At 38.1% G+C, this 18,641-nt stretch overlaps 3 protein-coding genes across 4 annotated transcripts; 1 reads left to right on the forward strand and 2 right to left on the reverse strand.

The window, feature by feature from the left end:
- Positions 1–1,159: 1,159 nt before the first annotated feature.
- On the reverse strand, positions 1,160–6,231 carry LOC105381978 (protein TAPT1 homolog). Its single transcript, XM_011551789.3, has 10 exons — positions 5,931–6,231; positions 5,581–5,845; positions 5,186–5,499; positions 4,847–4,944; positions 3,354–3,592; positions 2,870–3,058; positions 2,429–2,578; positions 2,187–2,301; positions 1,739–1,882; positions 1,160–1,434 (listed from the first exon to the last, which is right to left on the reverse strand). Exons 1-10 carry the CDS (start codon positions 6,076–6,078, stop codon positions 1,264–1,266), a joined length of 1,833 nt encoding a protein of 610 aa, XP_011550091.3. The 5' UTR covers positions 6,079–6,231; the 3' UTR covers positions 1,160–1,263.
- A 426-nt stretch (positions 6,232–6,657) lies between these two features.
- LOC105381979 (eukaryotic translation initiation factor 2 subunit 3) lies at positions 6,658–15,146 on the forward strand. Of its 2 annotated transcripts, XM_011551790.3 has the most exons (9): positions 6,672–6,912; positions 7,277–7,451; positions 10,812–11,048; positions 11,571–11,788; positions 12,201–12,386; positions 13,507–13,689; positions 14,157–14,294; positions 14,686–14,834; positions 15,004–15,146. In XM_011551790.3, the coding sequence occupies exons 1-9, from the start codon at positions 6,844–6,846 to the stop codon at positions 15,059–15,061; spliced, it is 1,413 nt and encodes a 470-aa protein (XP_011550092.1). In that variant the 5' UTR covers positions 6,672–6,843; the 3' UTR covers positions 15,062–15,146. The 2 variants fall into 2 exon arrangements, with proteins under 2 accessions (XP_037969287.2, XP_011550092.1); XM_038113359.2 differs by lacking the exons at positions 10,812–11,048; positions 11,571–11,788; positions 12,201–12,386; ... (2 more) ...; positions 14,686–14,834; positions 15,004–15,146 and adding an exon at positions 8,184–10,352 and having other exon boundaries at positions 6,658–6,912.
- Positions 15,147–15,270: 124 nt separating this feature from the next.
- LOC105381980 (cullin-5) lies at positions 15,271–18,336 on the reverse strand. The gene is made up of 4 exons (XM_011551792.3): positions 18,154–18,336; positions 17,517–18,078; positions 15,584–17,214; positions 15,271–15,481 (listed from the first exon to the last, which is right to left on the reverse strand). Exons 1-4 carry the CDS (start codon positions 18,160–18,162, stop codon positions 15,344–15,346), a joined length of 2,340 nt encoding a protein of 779 aa, XP_011550094.3. The 5' UTR covers positions 18,163–18,336; the 3' UTR covers positions 15,271–15,343.
- Between the last annotated feature and the right edge of the window lie 305 nt (positions 18,337–18,641).

Raw genomic sequence — 18,641 nt, forward strand, 5'->3', positions numbered from 1 at the left:
CCTTAATAATACCAGAGATTCAAAAGGAAAAACTAAGACCATATTCATTATAAGAAACAATACATAATAATTATTTTTAGGGACAATGATGAGGAAAGCAGGCCTTAAAAGACTGCTAGCGCCACCTAGTAGTCGATGATGTAAATGCTAAAACAGTCGACGAACCAAACACACATCAAATTTTACTACTGCTTCACAGAATACGTTTCAACCCACAGCAAGAAATTCACTTTCCATTCATAGATGGCACTTTAGGATTAATTAATAACTATGATAAAAACTCAGGGAGTAGGCCTGGGATAATGAGTGAAATGATAATAATGAGATACAAATGATAATAAAAACTACTATTCACATTTTATGTGTGAGCATAAACTTTATTAAGATTTAACAAAGTCAGTATAAAGATTGTTGTTCTTAAATTAATATAACAAACAAGGAATAAATTAGGAGGTTAAGCAACATGTTACTTACATACATATTATTATTATGTGGAGACAATAACTTAACGGAAACATAAAACAAATGTAATACGGATAATGTATTTGATTTAGCACCACTAAACCCCTGAACTAACAATGCTACACTCAGTTCGGAAAAAAACGAGGCCAATCAACTGAAAAATATACTTAAACAATCCAGGGAAACCGCTAATCGAAGACTACGCATATCCGAATCGCCCAAGTCAGTCTTTGTCAATTTATACTTAAAAAACCAATAACCACACGCTTACAAGTACATCACTAATACAAAAATACTTTTACACCACAATGTAGCGAGCACAATGTTCCGAAGTATCACAAAACTGTCATTTCTGAATGTCACTTACGACTAGATAATTATAATGGAACCACGATAACTCTGCATTCAACTTTTTAGATTTCATTACTGATAAAAATTTTGATGTTTTTATTGAGAACTCTCTCATTGAGTTATTTACAAAAGACAAAACCCAGCATATAAAAGATTTTAGATGTTTTTATTTTGCCTGTCATCTGCCTTTGCAATAATAATACGTCAGTTAACTACAAAGCGATTTTTTATTTCACCGCATCATAGTTTTTGTCGTTTTTAACTTGGCGGCTGGGATTTTCAGCATGTATACATGTATATTAAAATTTTAAATAAAGACATATTAAAAAATTTATGACGCTCTAACAATGTACGTACTCAGTAACGAAAACAAAACGCACTGTGACCGTATCACACCTGTGCAGAGATACCGTGGCCTCCCTCTAATACGATTAGTAATCAACATACGTGTTAGGTAGTCTCTTCGTAGTGGTCCTCCGCCGTGACTAGGTTGGGTTCTGACTCGGAGCGCCGCTTGATGCGTCCCTCGAGGTCTGGGGAGGTCGGCCGCTCTTCCACCACTGGCTCTGCCTCGGCTGAAGCAGCCGCCTTGATGTCCGGCGCACTCCGGCTTACGTCCACCTGGGGTAAGGCAAGTTGAGTTGAGATTTCATAGGTATATTGGATAGGGAAAGTGTTTCAGAGGCTGGTGATGAGGGTTGCTAAGGTAATTGATAAGCGTGTAAACTCTTTTCTTCTATTATAGACTGCTAAGCAAGGCACTGCATGAGGTAATAAGTTCAGACCGTATCGTCATTTTGGAAATAGTATCTCCGCTAGAATGTAAATATGCAGGTTTCACATTGATGAAATAGTGAAAACATGCGGTGATCTATGAACAAGCATTACTTATTATACTTGACCTTTAAAATCTATTATCTCTTACCAATTCAGTTTCCAAGTAGTCTGAAGGCTCTTGTTTGACTTGCGCGTTCATTTTGTCATTCATATAGCACACGCCGTTGAGATCTATAGCACTGTTTGAGAATATGGCGGCCGCGCCCACTGACGCGTCGACTAACGGATCACCCTGAAAATGCAATACATTGGTGTGAAACCTGACAAGATCGAAGTAAGAATAATGGCTTTATACTAAGCCACATAATAAATATAGTGATTGCAGTATTTTATATAATAATTGCGAAAGAAACAAGAACATGATAGACGCTGATCCTCCGGGTAGGGAGGTTTTGAGTGAGATAGAATTTAAAGTTTTCATAAAAATCATTTAATGATATTTTATTTTCACAGTTATTACATTTAAGAACTGTACTGGTGTCTATCGATATAAAATATATAATTTACGTTACGTTATACGTATTAGAAAATCATACCATTATGATGTCCTCTGGAATTTGGAACTTTAATTGCTCTGGCTTCTTTACATTTTCTGTTTCAGATGTTTTGTGACTCAGTGGTGTATCTTTGTTTGGTAACTCCTTTTGCTCTCTGAAATAAAATATGAATTTCACAAAATTGCATAGGTAGGTACAATTACTTACATATTTTCTTTAGTAACTTGGCATACAGTGGCAACCATTAGTAATTAAAAGTCATTGCGACGATGACTACTCACTTTTTCGGTGTGCAATGATGACTGTCGCTCTTATCCGTCTGATGCTGAGAAATGAGATCACAAGCCTTGCCCAATATCACTATGGACACAAGTATCCTTACAGCTATTAGACATAAATACGCTATAGTTACAAGGAAGACTGCTGCAAACCTGCAAAGGAAAAAGGATATTAGAAGCGATAATATTAATTAAAACATCTTATAATCATAATTATAAGATGTTTTATAGTATGTATTTATAGAACATACACAACTTAACAAAGTTGTGTGTAGGTAATTTACTCGTGACTTGTTGCGATAATAATTGATTTATAGCTTCTAGTTTAGCAGATACAACATTAAAATTTATTTAACTTTAGTATGAATTGACTCCAAAGCTTCATATTTATTTATTTTATTTATATGAAAAATGATCGTTATATTATTATAATTTACTACTTACCCATCAATTTTAACGGCATGAACTAGTACCCTAGTGATTACCACGCCCAGGGGTAGAGGAATGAAGCCCATCCTCCGAGCCACCAAGTCCGAGTGGTCACTAAATGCGTGCTTCTGTCTCGTCTGTGCCACGTCGTATGCTAAACTAACTGTGTACTCTCTGTAGACTCCGTAGGGTATCTCGTTGAACCTGACAAAGAAAGAAAATTTCAGTCAGATATGCAAACAGGATGATAATGTGAAATGCCCTTTTCTTGTAGATTGACAGGAGCAGTTTCAACAATCTCATTATGTAATTATCTAATGATGCAATTTTTGACGAATTCATTAAATATAGGTTATCATGCCCTATATGCACATAAGCAGTGGTGCATTGTTGTACTTAATTTCTAGAGTCTAAGTTTTGGTCACAATTCAAGCAAGATATTGCCATTATTCAGGCACATACCTACATAGCAGCTTATTAGACAGAGTAAACAACTTACCTGGTAATAAAAGCATGTTTCACCCAGTCAATGATGACCTCAAACACCAGCACAAGGATACAGTCCGGCGCAAGAATCCAGAACCTCTCCTCTCTCCACATATACTCCTTCATGGTCTGCAGGACCACAATGAAGAGCAGGACAGAGAGATGCAGTCTCTCTCGCACATCACTACAGGATACTTGGAACAGGTTGTTCTTGTCAAACTTCTTGAACACACTGCCTTTTAACTCTACAAACTGAAACATAAAAAAGATGTAAGTATTTGGTAAGTTAAAGGAAGAATTTCTTTACTGACTGTTCTTGATGTTACACACTTTATGTAGATGATATTATTAGGGTTTCTGCTCGAGAATTCTCCAGCTCGAGAAGATTCGAGAAATTCGGCTTGGTTCGAGACGAGAAAAAAATCTGAAGACTCGAGAATTTCTCGAGCCTTGAGATAAAAATTTAAAATATTCAATTCAAATTTTCCTGCACCGCTTAACAACACACACGTATTATGATTTATTATGTTTCATCTCCATTTAAGCTAGTGCTGTACTGATAATACCAATGAATGATTAAAAGATAACGGTGTAATAGTTACGTACTGTTTTTTAGTTCAGGTGGACCAAAACAAGTCATCCGATGTTGTTTGGCTCTCTTTTTTTTTCTAAATGAAAAACTTTGATTATGTAACGTTTATTTGAACCTTTACAATTTTAATGATAAAGTCGCGAAGATGATATCGGCCAAATGGGCGCCGTCACAATTGATTGCCATACGGGTTCGTTTTATGGCATTTCTCATCACTTCAGCTAAAACTTCGGGCGAGATATTCTCGTACTCGTGTCGAATGTTGTCCTTAAAGGCTTCCAGAGACACTTATACAGAGAGGTTTATTCACATAAACACGGGACTTCAAAAAACCGCAGAAAAACTGTGTGAAACGGTTAAATCGGGCGATATTGCAGGGAAAAATTACAGATAAAACGAAAAAAAAGCGACCCAAACACTGAATAAACACAATTATTCCGCGTTCTAGGGGAGTATATCACTCCACGGCTTCTGAACTTGTATTCTGCATTTGTCAAGTCCACCAATATCAAAAATGATTTGAAATTGGCAGCCATTTGCACAAATGAGAGCAACTTCCAATAGGGTGATTACTTTTGGCCCACCTTATACTAGTAATTAGTAGCTAGCTAGACAGCTACCAATTATGAGTATTAGTAAAGTATTTCCTTTGTGATTAAGTTGACAAAGTAAAAAAGGAGTTTTAGTGTATTTTTTTAAATTAAGGCTTTTTTCTAAAGGTTTTCTTAGAAAGGCTCGAGACTCGAGAAGACTCGAGAATTTGGGCTCGAGATTTCTCGAAGCTCGAGAACGAAAACAGGTCGAGAAATCAGAAACCCTAGATATTATACATGAAGTTTATAAATAAATGTATAGAAAGTTCTGATGCATGTCTAAGTCTAAAAATTAACAATGTAAATTATTATTGTACTTACATTATTTGACATCATAATAATAAGCAGGCCTTTGTTGTTGGAATTTAAAGCCACATTTAATGTAGTTGCTTGGAACAATACTAGCAAGCTGTGGAGGACTGAATTTATATGATAAGGTAATTTATAGAAATTTTATAATTTTTCCTAATACTCATGCTGTTTATTGAACCAAATGGAATGGGATACTTAACATGGATATTTTTACCATTTTATACCATGTAAGAAAGAAATGGAGGGCAGTGTTATGGTCCCTCTTACCTATGTCCAGCAGTGGTTTCCAATAGGGTGATCACTATAATCAATTATTAGCTAAACCCAAATTTGTTTTTAAAAGGATACACACATAAATCATGGCAAATAATAAATGTGGAATGACACCCAAATGCTCTCTTCTCCTGTCTCTTGGCTCTGTTGCTGTCCAGAACAGGGCATCTATAGTGTCTTGACCAAATGCTGAAAACAACCGATCTCCAACTTCTAGCATATTGTAAAAAATATACAATTTCATAACACTCTGACTTTTCACCAAGTGATACATCATATTGGTGTCAATATAGCACATTAAAATACTGCACACAAGTAATATGAACCCCTTCAAAGCATCACAGGTCTCTGCTGGCTTCAACACATTGTTATTGGATCTTGAATTCATTCTGAAATGGAAAAATATATTAAAGCAGTTATTACAGACATTTGCCCTGCTAGGAATTAATTTCAGTAGTATAGTTACTTACCCAATACATTTCCTGACTATCCTGTTGGAGAATGACCAGAATGCCATAATAAACCTCAGTGGCAAGAAAGTATAAACAAACAGTAATGAATCTGCACATTGGAAGAAGCCATAAGCCATGAATTTTTCTAACTCCTGGGGTATTTTGATGAAGGAATAAACCTTTTCTCTTCGAGCAGAAAATCTCTCTTCATCGTGCTCCAATAAATAGCCTCTTGTTAGTTCGATGTGTAAAAATGCAAATAAGGAGGGTGTTTTCTCCCCATCTGAAAGAAACGTAACCTCATGTCATTGTAATGTTTTACCTCAGTAATTGTTCCAATAGATCACTAAAGATTGAGTGCATCATACCTTTACGTTTTATGTCCTTAGAAGACTTGGTTTCCAATGCACGATATGAATTTTCTTCACTCATATGGTCAGATGGAGACTGAATGGAAATTGATTTAAAACGCAACCTTTTCGGCTGACCGGGTATGTCTTCATTTTTCGTAACCATTACGACCGATAAATTACACAAAGCTTCTGATAAACATACACTAATAACATATAATACTATCTATTTAAATTAATTTTAGGAATAATACCTAAATGTAAAGTAGAAAGTAGCAGAAAATGAAAAACTTCATGAAATGAAAATATTTTTGACTTTAGTTTTTTTTTTTTCAGTAACGCAGACTCAGTGTTGCTAGAAATGAATAAATCGATTATTCTGTCACATGTCGTCATAGTTTATTGGTAATTTATAAAGTAAGCAAATTAATGAAATGCTATATATTATAATGAACTTAAGCCTAATAATAAATAATACAATATGTTACAACCTAAACTACCTATATATTATACAAACTATAAAACACTTCACTTCTGTCACATTCACATTACTTTTTTATGGATGGAAGAGGGAGAAATGACTGAGTAGGACTATTGCAAGAAACATAATACTGAGATTAGTGGGTGGGAGTGAAATGGTTTATTCTTTAGTTTTAGCAAGGTGCAGCAAAGATTATTTTTTGTCATGTTATGTTATTTATTTGGTTGGCTGATCTTAGCCGGGCATTTGTCGTTTGCCTTGCCGGCTTTATTTTTTAATATTGGCAACACCAAAATTTTGACTTCGACGACACGCTACGAAAAGGAACTTGATTGTGAAAGATTTTTCGATTTATTAGCCAATTTTTGGTGAAAACAAGCGTGAATTGTCCTTCTTTTGTGAAGTTAAATAGTTTTCTACTAAGGCAGTAACTTAATCTGTCTTCCAATCATGGCATCGAGTGATGGTCGTAATCCGAATCCCCAGTCGAACTTGCGTCAGCAAAATCTAACCGAATTGGTAAGCATAGAACTGCATTTACTGTTACAATAACAATGTTTTTACAATTATTCTACCCATACTTAAAGCATAACCATGTATAATGTTCAATGTAGTAATTTTTAAGTTTTAGTAAAACATAACCTTTTAGTCATTTTACATGGCGTTGAGGTTATTTTTTTGAGAGAGTTAAATTTTTTTTAGCGCCTATATCGTATGCATTTCGGTCGTATTCATTTAAACTGACTGTACCATATTAGTTAGGTGCCTCTATGAGATTATTTAAAGTTGGTCTAGTACTCACCTATAATTTCTCCCTCTTGTAACATAACTCTTACTCTATTGCTAGATAGATTGATACTAAAGTTGTATGTTTTAATTCTAGGATGTCACAAAACTATCTGCTCTGTCACCTGAAGTTATATCGAGGCAGGCTACCATCAACATTGGTACCATTGGTCATGTAGCCCATGGAAAGTCAACAGTAGTTAAGGCAATCTCCGGAGTCCAAACTGTCAGATTCAAGAATGAACTGGAGAGGAATATCACCATCAAATTAGGTAAATAACACTTTTTATATAACTTTGTGCTGGATATAAAATAGAGCAATACTGTTTTAAGTCAAATACATATTTGATATGAACAGTTTTAAACAGAAACATTACCAGGATTACCATGTCCAAGTATTTTATGTCTAAAACGGAGGTGAAAATATGTGGTATTTTGATTCTGATGTTTTTTTACACATTTTTTATTTAATTCACAAGGCACATAATATTTAACAACAAGAAATATCAAGTTACTCAAAAACTTTAATTTTGAGACAAAGGCAATAACATAAGATAAAAGCAAGTTTACTGAACAATATGTATGGCTATAGAAATAAAGTTTCATAACCCAATTAGATAAAAAGTATACTATGCTACAGAAACAATATCTGATAGAGTACTGTAGTAACTTTAATCAAGATCTATGTATCATAAAATGTAGATATTGTTTTTAATTAGTTTTGCTTAATCCTCCTCAATATAAAAGTTATTTCAAAGGTTGTTGTGTTAAATGCTTGCGACTTGATCCTATCCAAAATGCTCATTCACCACACCGCCAATAACTTACTGACCCATTATTTTAACTAGAACTACAGTTCCTTATTTATTCTTTTAACACAAATTATTAGTGTTGCTATGCAATGTACCATGTGAAGAAGTATGAATTAAATAAAAAAATACTCATTAAATTTGATTTCAATAAGTACAGGACAAAATTTAACTTAAACACATGGTATGTTGCAGAGCGCCTGTCGGACACTATCGTGAAACTGTATCATGAAAGAGCAGCTGAAAGAGAGGAAGCTATGTTCTTTGAGAAACTGCAGAGGTCACAGAAAAGACACTTCACACCTGAAATAGATGATCTTCCCCCGGCAAAGAAGAAAAAAGGAAACAAACAAGAAAAGGATGAATTTATCATTGAAAGTATACTAGATTACAAACTAGAGTCAGGCAAAGAGCTCTTCTTTGTAAAATGGAAAGGTTACTCACATGATGATAATACATGGGAGCCAATTGACAACCTCGATAATTGTCCTCTTATCCTATCAGCATTTGTGGCTGCCCAAGAGGTGAAACACTGCACTGAGTTAGAAAAACTCAAACAGGAAATATCCTTTGATGGTTTACTATCTGAAGAAAACCTTTTAAAGCGATTGAGAGATGTAGAAGATATTGACATATCTGCTATCAAGCAAACCCTCATTTTAAAGTTATTATTTATGTTAAGTCTAGATGAATCAGAAGAAGATTGTGTCTCTGACCTGGTTCAGGAAACACGTGATGCTTACCAGTTATATGTCACTGCTAGAAAACGATGTCGGCAGTTGAAGGATCTCAAAAATTGGGAAGACCATCTGAACCAAGTTGATACATCAAAAAAGCTAATTGTGGAAAATAAATACGATTTTGCAGGACCTCCGGAAAACTTTGAATACATAAATCAGAGCATACCTGGATTTGGGGTAGTGATTCCTGATGAACCCCCAATAGGATGCGAATGTACTGCTTGTGATTGTCGCTCCAAGTCTTGCTGTGGCATGCAAGCCGGTCTTTATGCTTACACCAAAAAGAAGCAATTGCGAGTGGCGCCCGGAACTCCCATTTACGAGTGTAACAAAGCCTGCAAATGTTCAGAAGAATGCAGCAACCGAGTAGTCCAAGGAGGCAGAAATATAAAACTATGTATCTTTCGTACTTCTAATGGCTGCGGTTGGGGAGTGAGAACAGAACAAAAAATAAAGCAAGGACAGTTCATCTGCCAGTACGTCGGAGAAGTCATAACATTTGAGGAAGCAGAAAAGAGAGGGAGAGAATACGATGCGAATGGCCTAACTTACTTGTTCGACCTTGATTTCAATTCAGTTGAGAACCCTTACACGATTGATGCGGCTCAGTTGGGAAATGTGTCTCACTTCATCAATCACTCCTGTGAGCCGAACCTGGGAGTGTGGGCGGTGTGGGCGGACTGCCTGGACCCCAACCTGCCCATGCTGGCGTTGTTCTCGACCTGCGACGTGGAAGCGGGCGAGGAGATACGGTTCGACTACTTACAAAAAGCATCTGAGCCTGAGGATGGCGAGACTGCTAGTAGATCGAGCTCGAGCGAAGTGCGCAGCGCGTCTGGACAAGAGCCGGTTATTCCTGGAGATTCGGAGACGGCGGCAGTCGAAGTGTCTTCGTCTCCATCTAAGACCAGGTTTGAAGCTCACCAGAGCAACCGGACACATCGAAACCTTACTGAGTGCAAGTGTGGAGCGGTCAACTGTCGGAAGTATTTGTTTTAACGAAGGATAAGGATATGATGTTAGTTTTTGATGAAATATGTATGGTGTTGGGTACAATGCATGATTGTACAGTATTTTGCTTGATTATGGAATAATGTTTACATTGTTATTTTATTATTTTGACTGTAGTATTATAAATTAGGTATTGGGATCGAGAATCTCATTTAAATTCAATTTAATATTATTAGTATCAAGTTTAGTGATACGTACTTTTTTCTGTTGAGAAATTTTGCATGTTGTTTATTAATGGTTCAATTAATTTCTGTTCTTATTCTATGATTAAAAATTACTTCCTAATTTCTTCTCATCTCAATCATCAAAAGTAAATGATTATACCTCTATTATTACTTGAACTCTCAAAAGGGCCTTGTAAAATTTTTGTAACAACTTTTGTAAGTATGGAGACAACTACTTTACAATATTGTCTGACATAATAATTATGTATAGTTAAATGATATTTTTATTAAGTATTATATTATTGTAATGTTATCATTACATATAACTGAAAACCTTAAGCACAAAAGTGGTGCTAATAGATATAACATAGACACTTAAGATAAATTGAAGCTTTAGCGGTAATACTGTGCCTTTTAGAAATAAAAAGTACCTACCTGTATACGTTTAATTTGTCTTTCATTCTAAGTTTAAGTTCAAAACAATTAAGAAAAACGGTTGCTGTATTTTACTTCACGATGAGGTGTTAAGGAGAGATAAAGACAAAGTACTTAAAGGTACCTGACACCTACACCTGAGCGAAATTCTATATTATTTATCACCTCAGACAGCAGTTCATAGTAAAATTATAGGAGATAGCTCTAGATCAGCCATCTATCGATAGACTCCACGGTCTATCCGTATATCCTCTGCGGTAGAAACTATTTAAAATCTAAATAAAAAAACTATAAACATAAAAAGATATATTATACCTATTGAATACGGTAGTATATAGAATGTTGTAAAAAGGGTACACTAAGCCGAAACCTACTTTTTGCAACACCCTGTATTATACTACCTAAACAAACATAGCAGCTATGTAAGTTTAGTCAGAGAACACCATCACCATCTAAACACCATCCCACCACAGGTTACGCGAACGCAAAGATCTACAAATGCGACAACCCCAAATGCCCGCGGCCCGCCAGCTTCATCTCGGGGTCTTCGGGCAAAGACGACAACTTCCCGTGTCTGCGGCCCGCGTGCTCGGGGCGCTTCCAGCTGGTGAGGCATGTGAGCTTCGTGGACTGCCCCGGCCACGACATCCTCATGGCCACCATGTTGAACGGAGCCGCGGTTATGGACGCCGCGCTGCTGCTTATTGCAGGTATGTATATGTACATATGTACTTGCGGGAGATATTATATTCAGGTATTATCCACTACTGGATATTTATACTCCTCTCTGAAGGAACGCCACAACACTCTGTCTTTGTCATTAGGAGTATAAATATCCAGTAGTGGATCATCATGATGATGATGATGATGATGATCCACTACTGGATATTTATACTCCTCTCTGAAGGAACGCCACAACACTCTGTCTTTGTCATTATGCTCTTAATCATTACTAGTTATTATTGTGTGATTATGCGAAGAGAGCCTAGCCTTACGCTAACCTCTTCCCCCCTCCATTCCCCTGTGGGATCTACAGAGGTGTATTGCTACGCTTTACCGACGTTTCGTCAGTGTTAAATATCCCGACGGAAAATAGATCGTGTCTCGCTTCAACAGTCAGCGCCAACCCTCTGCTCCCTTCATTCATCGCTATTCTCACTGGAAGATGCAAAAGTTATGTCTTCAGTATTTTATCTTGATAAAATTTTGACACAAGCCCAATTTCATTCCAGGCAACGAGTCATGCCCTCAACCCCAAACCAGCGAGCATTTAGCTGCCATCGAGATCATGAAGCTGAAGCACATCCTGATCCTGCAGAACAAGATCGACTTGGTGAAGGAGGGGCAGGCGAAGGAGCAACACGAGCAGATCGTGAAGTTCGTCCAAGGAACTGTAGCTGAAGGCGCGCCCATTATACCCATCTCTGCGCAGCTTAAATATAATATTGAGGTGAGTTTATTAGTCGTTGATGCGGTATATTGTTATCTGAAAACACGATAGGTACCAGGGTAGACGAGATCTGCAGTGGAGAACGCGATTCACAAACACCAATGGCGTCGCGTTTTGACCCATTCCACCAACACCTCTCCTCCAAGAGTCATCTGTTGTGGTTCTGTGTAGCCAGTGCTGGTTTGATGATGATGAACAATAGTTCTACTTGTTGTAAATATGTATACCCAGTGATGTATAAGCAGTATGTATACCCAGTGAGGTATAATATGTATAAGTAGCAGTACTAGCAGTGGATGATACCATGTAGGATATGAATATAACATCCCTAATTTTTGCGCATTAGATTTATAACATATATACACATATATAGTATATTATAACAGCATATAATCATTCTATTCCACCCCAGGTGCTCTGCGAGTACATAACAAAGAAGATCCCGGTGCCCCTCCGCGACTTCACGTCCCCGCCGCGCATGATCGTGATCCGCTCGTTCGACGTGAACAAGCCGGGCTGCGAGGTGGACGACCTGCGCGGCGGCGTGGCCGGCGGCTCCATCCTGCAGGGCGTGCTCACCGTCGGCATGGAGATCGAGGTAACTAGCGTCATAGCGTGACAGTGAGACGTGAACAAGCCGGGCTGCGAGGTGGACGACATAATTATATCGAAATATATCTGTCGCAGACATCTGGTTTAATCTCCTGTTTGATTGAACCACTAGCCCGTTCATTGGATGGCGCTATTCAGTTGTATGACTAAAGGACAACTCGTCAAGTCGTTGATTGTAACGTTCGACGTCTTGACTGAACGTCATTCAGCGGAGTCGTTGAATGGGATATAGTATAGCAACTTTGTAATGTCTGGTTAGGGTGAACATGACCCGACAAGAGTCAACAAAAATACTATGTTACAAAGCTCTTATCTCACAAATTAACTAAACAATAACAATAAACGTACCTTCATATTGTTGATTATAATTATCCAGTTACGCCACCATTTTTTCTTTGAAACTATCCGCCCGCGGCGTAATAATATGTAAATCCATGTTGTCACACTATTTTAACACAAATAACGCACTTTAAAGCTAATTTATTTGCAAAAAACTAACAATATAGGCGGTTTTTGTGTTAGCTGTTAGACGCCATATTTGTTTGGTTCACTACCTGACTGATTTTAAGTCAGCTAACTAGTTGGACGTTTTGTGACGCTTGTGCAATCAACGTTCGGCCTAGTCATACAACTAAGCAGCGTCATCCAATGAACGGGCTAGCGGTTCAATCAAACAGGAGATTAAACCAGATGCCTGCGACATATCGATTTCAAGATATGTCTAAGATGGTTGCATAAATTGAATTACAAAACCAAAAATATACATTTAAATAATCAATGCTGAAAACCTTCTGAAAACGCTATCCGCCATTATTACGACAGGATGTAATGTCAAAAGGGTTGAAAATAACTTATGTCACTGACATATTTGCGTGTTCAAAGACAAATAGCCGCTCGTCTGTCACATTATCACAATTTTCCATACTATACCTAAGTTACTGTTCTCATGAAACGTGATGATCATGAAACCCTATAGGTACAGATGGTCTCCAGTTCTTCACCAACTTCACACTTCCATAGGCTGCCCTTTTATCCTCGCCAGCCTAAGTCAGCTCGAAACTGGCTTCCAACTTCTAAACAAATGAATAAACCCATTCATCTTCCAGGTGCGGCCGGGCCTAGTGAGCAAGGACGCGGACGGCAAGCTGACCTGCCGGCCGATCTTCTCGCGCATCGTGTCGCTATTCGCGGAACAGAACGAGCTCCAGTACGCCGTGCCCGGAGGACTCATCGGAGTGGGCACCAAGATCGAGCCCACGCTGTGCCGCGCTGATAGGCTGGTTGGACAGGTGAGCGACCAATGAACGACGAGGGTTCAACTGTTAGGACCAATCGGACTTGCCGGCTGATATTTTCCCGCATCGTGTCTTTGTTCGCGGAGCAGAACGAGCTGGGAAATGCAAACACGCTACCTTTGGAATGCCTCCCTGAATCCAATGGAGATAAAATTAACCATTCTGATGCTGACTACAGTGTGAAATTTTACTAGTGAGGTTCCTATTGCTTAGTCATTAAACCCGACATTATGAGCAACTGTATAATAATTGTGGAGTAAATATATGCATTTTATATGTGTTGGTTGAGCCATATAAAATGTTTGAGCTTATTTATTATTGTTGACCGTGGTTATCAATCCACTTTCACCCCACGTTCGACCTTCACGACAATTTATGTAACCGGTTTACCAATTTCGCTTCGAAAGCACGCGATGTCTTTATGTATCTCAATCTATTCATGGTTAAATTTATTCAAACAGGTTCTCGGGGCCGTGGGCGCTCTGCCAGGAATCTTCGTGAAGCTCGAAGTGTCGTATTATCTGCTGAAGAGGTTGCTCGGAGTCCGCACTGAAGGAGACAAGAAAGCGGCCAAAGTACAGAAATTGACCAGGAACGAAGTAAGATATTGCACTATTGCTTTTTATGATCACTATTTGAATAGTACACATATAAATTATAATAACTCTTATACACACCTACATAGTACTTATATCATTGTCAATATTGTCGTACCTAACAGGTATTTATAATGATACAAAAGTATGTACCCTTAAAACAGGGCGAACTAAAGAGTATAAAGTGTCTAGTGCCTTAGAATAGACCCATTTTATTGAATTTTTTTTATTGTTTGTTGATGAACCTTATTCAATAATAAATACACTAGGAAACAAAATAATAATAATATGTCGGGCGTCTCGAGTCCTCAGACATCGGGCAATGTATCTTAGTTGGTTCAAGACTTAACATCATACGTAGTCTTATGTATTAATCGAAAATTTCGTTTCACAGATCCTGCTAGTAAACATCGGCTCCCTCAGTACTGGCGGGCGGGTGATCGCCACGAAGGCCGATTTGGCCAAGATCACCCTCACCAACCCCGTGTGCACGGAAATCGGAGAGAAAGTCGCGCTCAGCAGAAGAGTTGAAAACCATTGGCGGTAAGTTACTCCTCATTCTTGGATAGGTTATCAAGTTGCAAAACATTTGAGCAAGCTAGTCAATGTTACCTACTTGCAAGGTATTTTGTTCTAACGTTATAATTGGTTATGGCCTAAATTTAGTCCTAAGATCTGACTACTTTACTAAATGAACATTTTTCTTTTACAGATTGATTGGCTGGGGACAGATTCAAGGAGGAGAAACGATCGAGCCCACCAAGAACTAGTTGTTTTGTGTAACATATACATTATGGATTTCAACTTTTATAATACGTTCTGTCATATATTTAATAAAAAATATTATTATCGAAATAATTTGTTTGACTTTGATAATTCAAACAGAATCCTCTCTGAGGACCCTACCCTATTAATTAGCCAGTCTCATTATGAAACAATCGATCATTATAGTAGATAGAATAGAATTAAGAACTTGCAGTGAAAGTTTATGAAATGAATTTTATTTTGATTTGTTTTTGCTTACATAATGTACTGTGAGACTCGTGTGAGATTTAGGCCATGTATATGAATGTGTTGATGTCGTCGTCGTCCCGCCGCATGTACTTGTGCTCGATCAGCCACTCCAGTTGCTCTTTTATCATCTTCTTCGATGGTAAGAACATGTTCTTCAGGATTTCTACCAGTTCGCTCTGAAAACAAAAAATACAAGTTAGTAGGTAGGACCAAAATTAAAATAATGAATTATTTTCGGTGTAAAAAAAGTATATAATAGTACAGTAGTAAGATCTTACCTGAAGTGCAGTGTTGGTAATACGCTTTCGCATCTTTAATATCTTTATAATGGCTTCTTGAGTCCGCAATATCCTGAGTTGCACAATGGAATGATTGTCCTCAATCTGCGACCGTTCAGTGCTGAGCTGCAGGCGACCAATCAGATTGATCTTGCCGCGACGCTGCGGCTTGTTGTTCTTTACTAGAGCAAATTCTTGATTCACCCAGAATGTAGTGTTCTCTGCAAAGTCTTTAGGATTCTGCACTAACGGCTCGTAACACAACAACTGCCGCTTCAGCTTCGGGAACGCGACCAAAGACCACAAAGTTCTTCTTAGTTCAGGGTCAGGCAGTTCAGTTGCTAATCTCAAGTTTTCATAACTGATCTTCTCCATTGGCCTCTGATTCCACGCAAAAAGCACTGCCATTTGGAAAGTGGTGACATCCAAGTCAAATCTGCCGACAGAGTTAGCAAAAGTGATAGTACCATTGCTCATGTGGTGGTACCACTGCAATTTTCGGCCAGAATGTTTCTTCTTGTAGAATTCTTCTACTTCGGGAATATAATCCTCTAGCTCTAGAGGAAGACTGACAGTAACTCGCTCTGACCCACGGGCCCATGCGCCAGCATTCAATATTTTGATGTTGATGGCATCATGTCTGGTTGTGTCAGTTCTAAACTGAGTGTTGAGATCTTCACTTACTTTAATATCCTGGAACATTCTGGCCAGCTTGTTGACATAGTCTGCTGGCATTCCCACCTCTCTTAACCACTCAACCATATCCTCTTCCTTTTCTGAATCAGCACTGGAATCCAAAATCAACCTTCTGGTCAAATGAGCCTTGTGGTACCTCATAAACACATCTTTGTTCTCAATATACTTCAAAACTAATAGCACATCTCTTAACCGAGTCTCAATCTGCTCACTCGTAAGTCTTTTACTAAGTGGAGTTTTTCTTAACAACATGTCACAATAGTTAGCTAAAAGCTCAGGGCACTTACTCTCTGGTGCTGTCCCTTTAGTGCCTCGCAAAAGTGCTGATGATGGTAATTCTAATTTAAAAACTGTTGTGTCATTAACCACAAACTTATATGCCTTGTCCCTAGCTGTTAGAAACCGTGGGTCATCAAGGAAGGCATCCTTAACTAATGAACTGAATCTTTTAAAGAGATCAAGCAAGCGCTCCACATACTTTTCAGAGTCTGAGGTGATGATATCTGCTGATGCCACCATGTCTGCCAGACCTGCTGACACTATGTGAGCCTCTAAATCTCTCAGTATAGGAGCAACACCATCTGCCACTCGGTCAAGAAGACGGAACATTAACTGAAGTTTCTCAGTTTCTCCAGCTTTGATGAGAGGTGCACTTTCTGCCAGGATTGTGGGCAGATGTTCACTCACAAGGACTCGTTCACAACACTGAGTTAGGGCGGCCACACTACCACTGCCAGGCTCAAGGTATCGGTGAGCACGAGCTTCCTCCTCCTTTAGCCGTTGGTCAGCATAGCTCATGTAGGATTGAACTCCATTAGCAACTAAATGCTCATTAGCCTTTAACTTGTAGAACTCTTCAGTGGCCTGCATGTAAGCTGCTTCAAAGTTTTCTCTATAGATCTGCAGCTTATCAACTGGATTTGAACACAGGTTAACTGTAAGGAAAATATTTTGTTTTAAAGTATAATAGGTATTCAGGTTCAGCTGCCTTAGCTACCTTTATATGCCAGTGCTCAACATTTATAAAACTTTGAACACTACAATATATTATAACAGTCATTAATGCAGTTAACTTCAATATTATCAAAATTGGATTTACTGCAGTTTTTGCTAGCTAACAATAACCAATAAAATTGTAATATAAAAAGAGAAAGTACCCAATCATATGGAGAATTATAAAGTCAGAAGTAGAAATCTATACAGAATGAAAATTATGAAAAAATTATAAAATTCATACCATAAGATTCTCTCACACCTATAACAAGCTGTGAATCAAAAGATTCACCATTTCTCTCAGCCTGAACCAATTTCATTGCTGAATCTTGTAGTCTTTGCTTGATATCAATAAAAATGCTCTGGTTCCAGGAATCCAACATTAATTTCCGCACAAGGCTGTCTTCATTGTTGTTGTTGTTATTCTTCTTTTGGGAACTGGAAGAGTTGGAACTGCTGCCTTTCGACACATTGTTTATGGAATTCTCTAGTTGCCTGAAGGGTGTTGGCAAATAGTTGCACTGGGTGAAGAATTTACCCCATTCTGCTATGTAGGCCTTCAGTAATGCTTGCTCTTCCCGCTGGGCGAGCACACGATTCTGAGCTTGTTTTATGTAAGCGACTATATCCTGCTGTAAAGCATCACGAAGCTTATAAGGTCCTCTTTCATCCCATAAACACACCAAATGCACAGCTCCAAATAAGTCTTGCCATTCTGGTTGAGAAACAGTCTCCTGCTTGAGAAGTTTCAAAACTATTGGTCGCATAGAAGGCCATTTATCTTCAAAGGAGATTTGCCCCTTGTCCTGAAAAGTAAATGGTTTATGAGAGGAGAATGATTATTGAAATCACTTCACTGCGAGTTCGATAGTAATGTTTACCTTGAGCATGGCGAAGTTTTATTACTTTATATACACGTCAAAGACACTCAGCATACCACTAGTACGAGTGCTTTTTACATCAATTCACAATATCGTTTAAAAACTGCAATCCACATAAATTCGACCGACAAACAGCAAGCGACCTCGAAAATCTCAGAAATCTCGAATAGACATTTTTTGTTTTTTGGCACAGAATATTTTATGGATGGATTCACTATTCTGTGGTAGAGGATAAAGTCGCCGACACACTAGCGGACGCGGCTTACGGACGTGGCTGTCAGCCGCCACTGATAAGTGTGCACAGTCTTTTGGGACATTTCTTGCCAGGTCGCCCTCCTCGGACGTCTGAAAACTGAAGGTCAGTCCAAGGCATAGAGTATATTTTTTTTACTAGCGAGGTTCAACGTTACGTCCGCGACTTACGTCCATCCGTCCGATAGTTTGAACAGCGTAGTGTACATTCCTTAACAAGATACTTTTCTTAAGTC

This window comes from Plutella xylostella, chromosome 23, assembly GCF_932276165.1.
Source record: "Plutella xylostella chromosome 23, ilPluXylo3.1, whole genome shotgun sequence".
NCBI classification, from domain to species: Eukaryota; Metazoa; Arthropoda; class Insecta; order Lepidoptera; family Plutellidae; genus Plutella; species Plutella xylostella.